The 12,459-nt window shown below is 49.4% G+C and overlaps 1 protein-coding gene across 1 annotated transcript in view; it reads right to left on the reverse strand.

The window, feature by feature from the left end:
* Positions 1 to 12,459, reverse strand: part of WNK2 (WNK lysine deficient protein kinase 2) — a 125,933-nt gene that overhangs the window by 29,893 nt on the left and 83,581 nt on the right. Inside the window, exons 11-17 of the mRNA XM_054162111.1 lie at positions 11,154 to 11,348; positions 9,598 to 10,134; positions 6,430 to 6,744; positions 3,571 to 3,620; positions 910 to 1,075; positions 713 to 829; positions 425 to 592 (exon numbers count right to left, since the gene is read on the reverse strand). Of these exons, the coding sequence (XP_054018086.1) occupies positions 425 to 592; positions 713 to 829; positions 910 to 1,075; positions 3,571 to 3,620; positions 6,430 to 6,744; positions 9,598 to 10,134; positions 11,154 to 11,348 (1,548 nt within the window). The remainder of the gene's footprint in view (positions 1 to 424; positions 593 to 712; positions 830 to 909; positions 1,076 to 3,570; positions 3,621 to 6,429; positions 6,745 to 9,597; positions 10,135 to 11,153; positions 11,349 to 12,459) is intronic.

The following is a 12,459-nucleotide window of genomic DNA, read 5'->3' on the forward strand; positions in this document are numbered from 1 at the left end:
TTACAGGAGAAGAGAAAACAGGTTTTGGTTGTGCCAGGGGAAGTTTAGGTTGAATATTTAGGAACAATTTCTTTGCTGCAAGAGTGGTCAGGGATTGGAACAGGCTGCCCAGGGAGGTGGTGGAGTCCCCATCCCTGGAGGTGTTCCAGAAGCGTGGAGATGTAGTGCTTCAGGATAATGCTTAGTAGTCACGGGAACAGGGTTATGGTTGGAGTCCACAATCTTTAAGGTTTTTTCCAACCTTAATGAGTCTATGACTGAATAATCTTTCCAAGGAGCACTCTGAAGTCCAATGGAGTAAAGGTCTGATTTCTCCAGCTATGAAAAAACTTACTTTTTTGTCACAGGATGTAAAACTAAATTCCAGTAACTGACTGTCAAGAAAAAGGAATCCAACCAGAAATCCTTCTTTCACATTTCTTACCTCATTCATTTCCAGTCTGTCAGTATCTTGCTGAGGACTCGTTCCCTGATCAGAACTTCGCTCTCCCTCTGTATCTTCGCTGAGCATATCTTCTGCTTTGTCAATGATATCTTTCATCTGCTCAATGAATGTCTCCTTTTCACTCTGCAGTATGAACTCGTTCTCTACCTACAGGGCCACACCAAAACACAGAGGACCACAGCAGCGTTTCAGCTGATGTCCCATCTCAGAGCTACCGGGAAGCTTGGCCAGCAAGCTCAGAGGAGGAGCAGCCGGCTGCAGCCTCACCATGTAAGTGGCGATCTCCTCCGGCGCGTCGCCATCCAAGTCGAACTTGAAAGTCACCATTTTGTGATTGTGTGTCTCGAGCTGGCACTCCACCATCTTGTCTCCTGTGTTGCAGACCTGCAGGCAAAGGGTACGGGCGGTTATCGTGGGCAAGGCCAGAGGAGTCCCAAGGCTGCCCTCAGGGAGGCTGTACTTGCATTCAGTATGGTCAGCTTGGGCCTGCTGGACTTCTCCTGGCGGGACCGGGCGCGTGTGGATTTCTTGTGTTTCTTTGAAGCCTTTCCTTCCGGTTTGCCACTTCCCAGTGCTCCTTCAAAGCTGTCACTCAGCTCTTTACCTGAAGCAACATCTGGGCTCATGTAGCTTTGTGAGGGAAAGGAAGAAAAGCCCCAGATAAAGGCACTGTCACACATGGTGACAGGTGAAGATACACAACCGCAGAGCCTGCAAAACCACCTACACATGGACACTCTTTTGGCCCAAACAGAGCCAGCTACTGGAAGGTGCTTGTTAAATGAAGGAGACTGCTCCAGGACAGGTGTCTGTTCTGGCTACCACAGCTACTAAGAAATGATCTTAACAGTTTTGCCAAGCCCACAGGGAAAGCCTCAGCGTTCTTAATACATCACTGCAAGCCCCTAATCCCTTGGCTTCAGGGATCCTCACTGTCCCTCTCTGAACTGCTCAAATTCCTCCCTTTCTAAGGCCTGGTTTCTCAGCTCCTGCCTGTCTGCACTCAGAGCAGAAGGTCTAAGCCGGATTGGTTTATGCTTGCCAGAGATGAAGGAAGAGCGAGGAGTTGGCACAACATCCCATGAGAAGATGCTTCTCCTCTGCAGTTCTCAGGCATCACAAAGAAGGTTTCATGCTACAGTATCCCTGATGACCAGCTAGCAACAGTACCTTATTTTTAGCAGCCACACAGTAACTGCTAACAACCTTACTGCAATAGGACACGTGCAGAAAACATCAACAGGGAAGTAATTTGCAGGAAATGTTCAAAGGTTCATCAAAACCATGTCAGGAAGGAACCTCAGGAGACCACTTGGCCTACTTATTACCCCAAGGTATGATCAGCTCCATCTGTACCAGTCCTCACAGAGCTTTGTGTAAACTGATCTCACAAAGCTCCTGTGAGGTTCCATAACCTTCCTGGACAATTTATTCCTGTGCTCATTTGGCCCCACAGGCACGGAAGAATTTAAGTCTAACCCATGGATCCCCTTCTTAAACGTAAGGCTTTCACTCCTGGTCCTGCCCTAGCTGCACAGAACAGCTTATTGCTGCTCTCTCTGCAGCTACCCTGTACGTGTAACTCACGTTGTGAGGGAAGTGAACACACTCTGTGCACAGGCTCTGCTCTAGAGCACATCTCTACTGCAATCGACAGCCATTTGGTTCACAGCCTGGTCCCCTCCAGCCTTCAAAAGCAGAACCCAGCTCCAGTGCTGAATGCCCCATGTTCCTGGGACAGGGAGGCCTCCCTCTGTGGCTGCCAGACATGTGCTGGCACTGACTCACTGTGGTGCTTGGCAGGCACCGTTCTGGAACTGGCAAATCAGAATCCAAAATATGACTGAAAATGTGGTGTGTCTTTCCAAACAGACTTGATGGACAAGAAGAACTCTTTTTGTCTTGTTTATAGCCACAACTAACCTAGAGTCACCAAAAAAAAAAAACCAACAACAACAAAAACAAAACAAAACAAAACCACCAACCCCCCAAAAATTTCACTTTTCAACAGTATTTTGAAGTGCCAAATCCTTGGGCAAAAACAGGTCCTCTTTTCAGGCTGCAGGGTTGCATTGACTTGTGTCAGGCTAACTCTTTCGGTGGGGCAGAGCAAAAACAGTTCAGAGAGAAGCATCTTCCAAGTTCATAACCTGAACTCGTCTTGTCTGTTCAGGAAAGCAGAAAGGGGTCACTGAAATGCTAACCCCAAAGGTTTGTACTCAGTACTGATGAAGCTAGTGCTGTGGTGCTGGCTCCTGCAGCAGGCGAGGCACTCAGCTGCTTGTGAGCACTCGCTGCTCCTATCTCCCTTGTCATACACTCACCCTGACAACAGACCTGCTTGCTGCTGCTGCAGCAGGAGCCACAGCACAGGAGCAACAGATGCCTGGAGAGAGCAGTTCTGCCCCTGAAGCAGCAGTCACTGCCCCAACTCCAGTCCGGCAGCCAACCTTCCTCGCCAGGGCTCTTCCTCATTGCTTCCACCAAATCTCGCTGCTTTCCCTTCTGCTTTTGAGTACAGACACAGGCAGGTGAGGGCTTGCAAAAACTGAAATGTGCTTCTGTTTCTGAGGAGTGCTGAGCTGGCCCTGGAGGTTATTTACCGTTACCTCCACCATGAGCACTGCTAGGCTGGAGTATGACCTCGCATGTTGCAAAGCCACTCAACAGACTTTGGCCAAGTGTTCTCTGAGAGGCTCAGCACTCATCTCTCACCAGTGCACCATACCCCACAAGCTCTTCCAGAGGGTGATAGAAGCAGAGTCAGTTTATTCCCAAGGAGGGAGTAAACCCATGGCCTTATACAGACTGAACACTAGCAAACCCAGGGCCTTTAAACAAGAGATGTTATGTGCTGAAAGAAAAGCCATTGTACATACATCAAGGCTGGCATGCAGCACCCAAACTAAAGAATTAAAAGACCTGGAGGAGCCAAAATAGGCACATTGCACCCAGAACCCTGGCAGCTCTCTCCCTAGACACACAGCTTTCCATCTTCTGCTGAGCTCCTGCCACTCTTCTTTCAGTCAAGGCAGAGGCAAGGCATTTGGCCTAGCCTTACAAAGAGAGGAAAAACAGCCTCCAGAAAGAAAATGTTTCTTATGCCGAAGAGAGGATAATGATACCTTTCACAGCTCTGTGACAGAGTTTGAAGTTTCTCTTGCATTGCCTGCTCCTAAAATGTAAAGAAAAAAGTCATTTAAGTAAATGCATTGTATTGGCAGATGAAAAACACCTTTAACAAAGGTTTGGTTCTTGAGACACCAGTAGTCCTAAACCACTCTCTCTAAGGAATTCTTGGAACTCAGTAAAAATTGAACATCCTATTTCACCCTCCCAACATCACTTCTGCCCAAATCATCAGTACCTGTGCACAACCACCTCTGAAGGCAGAGCCACTTGACCTGCTAGTTCCCTTCTGCTGTCTCTAAAGCAGAAGAGGGAGTGAGAGAATCAAGACAGCTCTCCCCACAATGGAAAAACTTGGTTGCAGGACAAATGCACATCAGCATCTACCTCATTCCATTTGTGAATGGATCCAGAGTGCAAGCTCATTTGTTTCACTGCTTTGTGCAAGTTTCCTGAAACACGTTAAGTATTTTCCTTGCAGTTTGGCTTATTGTGAGAATTTCTGGGGAGCTTCCAAATCAAAGAATTAAAATGCATCATTTGGAAACACCACCCTCACAACACGTTCTCTTGCTCCCTAGGTAACAGATTTTCCCCAAAGGCTGCAGTTCCAGCAGAGTGTGACTCTGGCAGCCCTGCTGCCACAGAACGTGTGGCGACGATGTGACCAGCCCTATGTGCTTACCCTCTATGGACACAGACACACACCCACACACCAGGGCAGGTACATGCACACACTTTAAATACATTCATAAATATATATACACACCCCTAGATATATATATTTATATATATATTTGTGAAAGCATGCCTACAAAATCCACCTATGGACAGCCAGCAACAAGCCTCTTGGCTGCCATCACTACACCTTCACAGCAGTGCAGCTGCAGGCTGGAGCTACGAGCTGAGTGTTTGACCAGTCAGGCCCCCCTTGTTGCTTGTAATGCCACACATATGCCATGCCAAGCCTGACTGCAGCTTCCATAAAGTTGCAAAATTAATGAAGTGTGAGAACACAGACATAATGTATCCCAACTTTATGAAGGCAGGGAATGAAGCCCCTTCCAAAATCTCATTTGCCTGATCCATTTGGATTGGTTTGGATGTGAGGACTGCCGCAGGTTGAAACACAAGAGGTGACAACATTATGGCAGAGCAGCAACAATGCAGTGTTCTGAATTTATACAGACAGGAAACTCGTCTTGCAGCCAGGAAGACCCTGGCTCTGTATGTCATAAAATCAGCATGGGGAGCATGCTGACCGGTTTGACCATCCGGTGGTACAAAATGAAGACAAGGGACTTAGCTTGCATGTGAAGTATGAGAGTGAACTTAGCAAAACTGTGGTTAAATGCCCCTGGGAACAGGATAAGCTGACAGCACAGCCATGTGCTTCAGTGGGCATGGGTTTCTCAGGTAATGTAGGACAACCCCTGCCCCCACATCACACTTTTCAGTAACAGTGAGGCTTGTTTGACTCTGCTGGGATGGCTGTGGCTTTGGCACTGAACCTGGCATGAGTGGAGCATACAGGAGAGGCAGCTGCAGAAGACAGACCTTAATTAAGGAATATGCCTGACACAGCCAGGCTTTACCCAGGGCTTCTGCAAGCAAAGCACTACAGACAGGTTCTACCATTTCTGCCACAGCTAATTCACCAGGAAAGGTTCTACAGCATGGAATCTGACAAGGATTAGGCTGCCACTAGGAGAGGCGACATGGAGAACTAGAATCTAGCTTCAGTGTTGGCAGCATCCTTACTGAGCATCTCCTGGAAGAGGAGCTAAGCAGTAGCTCTAGTAGGATTTGTAGGCTGGGCAGTCAAGGTGTGCGAGGACTTCAGGAAAGCAGGGGTGAAAAAAGAGACTTAGTTTGAAAGACAGAAACTGTTACATTGGGAGGAAAGGTAGCTCAGAGTAGAGCGCTTCAAGAGGAACATTTCTTCCATTCAGAAGTGGAGAACAAATCAGTTTACTGAAAACTGGTACAGATGCCAAAAGCTTTGTTTGGCTTTGCTTATGGCTACCCAGTAAAGAGTTAGAGAGAAGGAAATGTTCTCTGGGACATTCTGTCAAGACTGAAGGTTAAACCGTTATGGGAGTGGAAAGGAAAGTGAAAATAGCAGACAGGAGGAGCTGACAGCTCTATTAAAAAAACTACTAAAATGTATCTTGCTTATATGACCCCTGAGAATTGGGAATGTCTGCAAATAGCTGAAGAAACAAAAATCTCAGGGCTGGCCTAGAATTCAGACAATACAGGAGGATACAACACTGAATGACATGGGAATAAGGCTCAGGCTGAGGAGCATGAAGGGCTGTTACATGGTGAAGAATCAGATTATGAAGCAGTTTCTTCAGGCAAATGATGCTTGGCTGCACAAGTGTTTGAGACATTTAAAACAAGACTGGACAAAACACAGATGAAACTCTACAGAACAACTTCCTACTGCCCCATAACACTTAGAAGAAAGTAATTTATATCTGTGTATTTGTGCTCAGTTATGGGCAAAGAGGTTCTTAGTCCTGCTGCCTCGTTACTTCCAGGAGACATTTCACAAGGAACATGCAGTTTCTAGCTTCACTCGCAGTAGCTAATTATTTGCTGACCCAGAGATGCTAGCATCTAGGACAGGAGGCTCTACATGGTGAGAGGGGACAATCTCCCTTGTGAAATAATACAGCTTAATTTGCTTCCAAAACCTTCTGAGCTGCTTTGGTGATTCATTTTGGGGGTAATTATCCAAATTTATGTTGGGGGGGGGGGTAACCCACCACAGCCCATTATTCCACAAAGGAGTAAGAGAGAAGGTAAAGGGTGAGGCTGGTGAGTAACTTCAGAGGAAACAGCTCTACCTCTTGAGATGCCTCTGTGACTGCCTGGACAGCTGAGCAGGGAGCTGGGGGCTGCTGGCCCAGTGGCTGGGAAAGCTCTGGCTGGAGCTGCAGCAGACCAGAAGGCTGAAGAGGCAGGCAGTGCTCTAGGGGGACAGGCGGACTGGGTGCAGCAAGGCTGCCATGGAGCTGGGGAAGGCCCTCTGGAGCGGCGCGGGGAGGCAGCAGGTCAGGCTGCAGCTGCAGAGGTGGTGACATGACTATCGAAGGTTGCACAGGCAGCACGGGCACCTGGGCTCCAGCCTCCAAAGCATACTGAGAGTGTCCAGGCATCAGCTGCAACACAACAGACAGCTGTTAAAACAAGGCTCTGCCTACAGCCACCTACGTGACAAGCTCCTAAAGCCACCAGGGCTGACGGCAAAAGGCTTCTAGTTCTGCAGTGAGACTGCATCTGCCTGGTCTCTGCTTGGAAAGGGAACTGCTGAAGGGCTTGAACTTGCTTTGAAACAACCAAACGAAGATCTGAGGATCCTCCCCATGGAATTATGGCAAACAGTGTATTGCTCAGGCGCTGTTTCGTTTTTAGAAGCAAAGCCATATTTTGCTAAGAAGTTAACATCCTGATTAGAGTTCATGGTCCTGAAGAGTTTGCTCTGCTTTCACCAAGCCTACCACAAGGTCCATGCAGAGGAAAGCCACGCTCCAGCCATAACCTAAATGGGGCCTTTCAAAACCCCTGCTATACGTGAAAAGCCGGGAGCTGGCACGCACCACAGAACTACCCCTTACTGCCTAGCCACCAGCGTCTTCAGGAACAAACAGCATTCCCTTCAGTTCAAACGCTTCACCCCCAGTTTAACGACAAATACGATTCCACTTAGTTCAAACATTCAATCCCCACTGTAACAACAAACAGTGTTCCCTCCAGCTCCAGCATTCACTCCCCCTGCACGCGCGGCGTGCCGAGCGGCAAGCCCCCAGCCCTGCGGGCCGCCCCTCGCGCCTGGCGCGGGCGGGAAGGGTCACTTCTCCCGGGGGCATTGCTTCGGCGCCTTAAAATAACTCCTGTGCGTAAGAGCTTTGTGGGAACACAACCGGCGCCACCAGATGCCAGCTACCTCAGGGACCATGTTGGGATTCTGCAGAACACTTCCTTGGAGCTGTACATTTCAGATCAGGATGTTCTCTTTTTTAGGTACATGATGTATGTGGCCAAGGGGACTGGAATCGTGCGAAGAGGTGGGGGAAAAAAAGGAAAGAAAGGACAATAGGGAAGAAAAAAAGGCTCTTCAGTAGCAGGTAAAACTGCCCAGTTTCTCCTTTTTGAAGGAATCCTCACCTGAAGATTCAGACTATTGGGAGAAGGTATTAAAAAAGGTAAAAAGTTAAGCCTCAGATGGGAACTAGGCCACACAACTCCACTGCTGCCTGCTCTCTGCAGGCTCTGGAGCTGAGCTGACATTATTACTCCAGGTTTTAATGTGGATAAAAATAAAGACAGGATGTGTTTCACAACACCTAACAGTTGCTACCTAAGTGGAGGTTGCACAAACAGCAGCTGTGGCAGAAGAGCAGTGCTGCTCTTCTTTAAAGCCTTATGTAACTAGAGTTGGGGTTGTTCGGTTTGGAGAAGAGAAGGCACTAAGGAGACCTTCTTGTGGCCTTCCAGGATCTGAAGGGAGCTACAAGAAAGCTGGGGAGGGACTTCTGAGGGTGTCAGGGAGTGATAGGACTGGGGGGAGTGGGCCCAAGCTAGAGGAGGGGAGATTCAGATTAGACATTAGGAAGAAATTCTTCCCCATGAGGGTGGTGAGAGACTGGCAGAGGTTGCCCAGGGAGGTGGTGGAAGCCTCATCCCTGGAGGTGTTTGAGGCCAGGCTAGAAGTGGCTGTGAGCAACCTGCTGTAGTGTGAGGGGTCCCTGCCCATGGCAGGGGGGTTGGAACTGGATGATCCTTGAGGTCCCTTCCAACCCTGACAATTCTGTGAATAATCTACAGCATGTTCCCATGGACATCTCTCCTGGGCAAAGCTCAGCTGGGAGGTGCTCAGCACCCACTGCCCAGCCATTCCTCTGCCCTTGGCCATTCGGTTTGCAATAGCTATGTTTTTATCCTAACAATATGGCTATGCAGTTCCTCCACACAAATCTGACAGGCACTGAGTGTGCCAGGAGGGTCTGGCAGCACCAGCTCTCCAGTGCTGGCGTGTGCCATGCTTGCTGTGTGTAAGGGGCTGAGCTCAAGGCCCTGCAAACCCCTGGAAACACCGCAGCTGAGGAGCTCTGTGGCTCCTCTCTGGGGCTCTCTGCTGATGCATTTTGCCAAACAGAATTTCTGTATCAAACACATTCTGAAGAGAGGAACTCCACCGTTGTGCATTACTCTGAAGATGCTGTGATATGGCAGGCTGAAACGGGGTGTTGTGAACTGTAATCAGTGTGTTATGGCAAAGTGATGCGGTAGAAGGCAGCTTTTCAGGGCCATTATTATCAGATTTAGTGCTGACCCCCTGGGGTCAGCCTGCATTTCACGTTGTCATATCACAGATGCGGCAAGAGAAGTATTTAGGGCCTGTCAGCAAGTCCTGAACCAGTTCTGCTGTAAACAGGGGTAATACTAGAAGCTCCAGTTTATGCTCCATTTCTTTTAAGGGGGAAAAGTGTCTGCAGCCAGAATTCCTTCTTGTCTGACAGGCCTTCCCCATGCAGTTTCCTGGAGTCATTTGGCCGTTTCCCTTTACTATTTAATGCAGTTCTCCATCAAGACACTCCCACCCCTTCCAGCTCTCCCATGTGCTGCCAGGAACATGCCTCAGCCTGGGCACCACACAAGGCATCAGCAGGCTGTGCACCTGCTGGCCCAGCTCAGCCTGTTCTGCTGCTCTCACACTGGAGAGGGCACTCACAAAGCACTCCTCTGCTGCTCCTTTTCCAAAGCACCTGGGATTATTGCCTACATCCTTGTGACATTCACCTGCCCCTGGGGACTGAGATCTCACCTGCTCCACCTGACTTCACAGCTCCAGCAACCACATCCTGAGCCAAGGCAGAGAAGTTAACAAAACATCTTAAGAGCTAGGAAAAAACCCTCCCTGCCCTGTGCTGCCAGGGAGCAATCCCTGGGCAGGCCTGCGCTCAGTGCCCCCTGCGGCCCAGCACCACTGCAGCCCCCTGCCCAATGGTTACCTGGTGGCCAGCGGCCGGGGCAGCCAGAGCCGGCTCCGGGGGGTGGATGACGCCTGGCTGGAGCTGCTGCTGTGCAGGCTGCTGCGGCTGGGACACCGCGGGCGTGCTTTGTGTGTGGTGGGGAGAGGGCACCTCGCTGGGCACCAGCTGCTGGAAGCTGGGCTGGTACATCTGCTGCTGGGGCAGCGGGGGCACCCCGTGGTGGGGTGGCAGCGCTGGCACCCCTGGCGGGGCCACGGCGAGCAGCGGGATGGTAGCGGCCGACATGTTTGGCACTATGGTTTGGCAAGGCAGGACCAGGGAAGCCACGGTGGTGTGAGGAAGGTTGACTGCCTGCATGGGGAGGGCAGGGGAGTTGGGTGCCATGGGTAGAGCGGGGTTCATGGGCAGGCTGGGCAGGATGACGGCCGGAGCGAAATACTGCGAAGGGGCAGGAATGGGGGGCACGTTTGCGGCAGGTATGTCGGAGAGGTTGGGAGGAAGGCTGTCGAGTCCTGCCAGAGGAGTGATTGCAGGAATGACAGGAAACTGAGGAATCTGGAAAAAATACAACAGCACATAAATTGCAGGAGCTCCACTGGTACACAGGAGTTTCATCTGCCACACGAGCAGGTGAAAATCCCCTGTGCTGTAATGATCATTATGTCTGTTTGTTAATCACCTCCATTCCTTTCCTGAAGCTTATAAGCACTAATAAAAACCCATTTATGCTTAACTCATTAGTAGAAGAGGAAAAAAAATTCACTGAGGAGGCATTTTTATACCTTGGAAGCTTAAAACTATTTCCAACACTAGCTTGAAGCCATCAAGCAACAAAGCCCTTAGAAGTTGCTTGGGTTTTTAGCAGGAACAGAAAAGAATTGGCCCAGACAAAACACAAGACTCTCTCATGGAGAAGTCAGACAATTCCAAACCCTCTTCTCCAAGCAGGCTGGCTGCAACCCAGGCATTGTGGGAGAGCCAGGAAAGGGTTTTCGCAGTCAAAACCTGCCGGTGACGCAGCAGACTGCAACCACCCTGACATCACACAAGCTTCTTCCTTTTGGTGCAAGCTGCTTCACACCAGGGTGGCTGTCACTGGCAAGCACGCTCAGCCCCAACCAACCCCTCCAGGCCAAGGAAAGGCTCTGTTCCTGCTACTGAAGGCAGAAACAGGTCCAAGAGTTCAAGAGAGGGGGTGGCTGGGGGGGAAGTGATGAAGCCAGGAGCTCAGAAAAAAAGAAAAAAAACCACAACTGGGCAGCTTCTCCTGCCCTGAAGCCTGGGATAGGGAAGAAAATATGCCAAGGGGAAGGTGCAAATGAAAAACCACTAACTGCAGCTAATGCCATTTTGTAACTGCCCTTGACTCTCTAGGTGTGAGAAAGGCTCTCTCAAAGGGGACTGTTGCTTCACCAAACACAAACCCAGGGTAAAGAACAATCCAGCCATTAGGACAAAGCTATATTCTTATAGACTAATTAAACTGGCATGCATTCAAAACAGCCTCACAATACTGCAAACCACATTAATGACCAGCTGGGAAGCTTTACTCAAGTGTATTTCAAAGGTGTTACCTGGGAAGGAGCCACCGGTGGAAGCTGAGGTGGCACAGTTGATATCTGCAGGGGTTTCAGCGGGGTACTGCTAGCTGCCACCTGAGAGGTCTGGGGTTGGTACTGGGGCAACAGATGGGTTGCAGGCTGGATTGGGCAAACTGGCTGGCTGGCGAGCACCTGCTGCAGAGAAGCTTGCTGTGATATGGGTTGCTGCTAGGAAAGAAAAGAACAAAACAGGTCACAGGCTGTCCGTCAGGAAGGAAGCAGTTCCCTGGCCACAGCCACCAGTTTGTCCCTCTAGCTGAAGCCACATGGAACAGAAAGCTCACTCAGAGCTGGGATGGTTCCCAGCAGAGAAGGGGGCTTCTCACTTAAACACTGTGCATGAGCCTGTGTTTAAAACACCTTTAATAAGAGATCCATTACCTGAGCAAACAAGTTCTAGCCATCTTGGAAAGGTTATTTGTAATGACTCAGACTCTGTAAGCCCCAGTTTGTTCTAGCTGGCCCTGTAAAATCCCCACTTAACAGCTTCAAAGATTCATTCCCACCCTGCAGATCCTACCAAGCTAATCTTGGCATTCAAAAGCTGACTGCACAATGTAGCAGGCACTGAAAAACACAACACTTGACACCAATGGAACACAATGTTATGATAAAAGGTGGATCCCAGTTGTTTCTGAGGGGCTGTAGTAACAATGTGGGAATCAAAAGAGGGAAAGCAGTGCTCCATGAGCCTGCCACAGAAATAAGAAGCTGCATTAAAGCTGAAAATAATCAGTAACAAGCTCTCACATTTTCCAAGCTCCTGGTATCTCTCTCTCCAGTTCCCCTAATTAACACTGAAAGGACTTTAAAAATATCTCCTGTTTCAGAAGCATGGCACTGAGGGCTCATGCTGGCTCTGGTGTGACCTACTTGGGACCAGGAGGTTGATTGCTTCCCCCAGACTCTGCAGCACAGACAGGCAACAGGGAACTTGGAAATGAAAAGCCAAGCATCCTAACCTTCCGTCTTCACCAATGTACAGCACCTTCATCATGCTTTCCTCTGCACTTCCTTAGTGTCAGGACTCTTCCAACAGTTTTTAGGCATTAATACAATAAACCTGTAGAAGATGCACCAAGGAAGCAAGATGCCATCCACTCTGTCATGGTTTGAGGCTGATACTTTAGCTTAGTGTCTTAAACAAGCCTAGGAACTTTCTGGGCACCTTTGAGTAAAAGGTGAGTAAAGGAGGGGACTGGATACAAAACACTAACATAGACATGTCTGTATCATTCCATTGGCTTCCTGACTGGGATACAGCTTGCTGCACAAACTA

The sequence above is a fragment of the Dryobates pubescens genome, chromosome 1 (genome assembly GCF_014839835.1).
Source record: "Dryobates pubescens isolate bDryPub1 chromosome 1, bDryPub1.pri, whole genome shotgun sequence".
Taxonomy (NCBI): Eukaryota; Metazoa; Chordata; class Aves; order Piciformes; family Picidae; genus Dryobates; species Dryobates pubescens.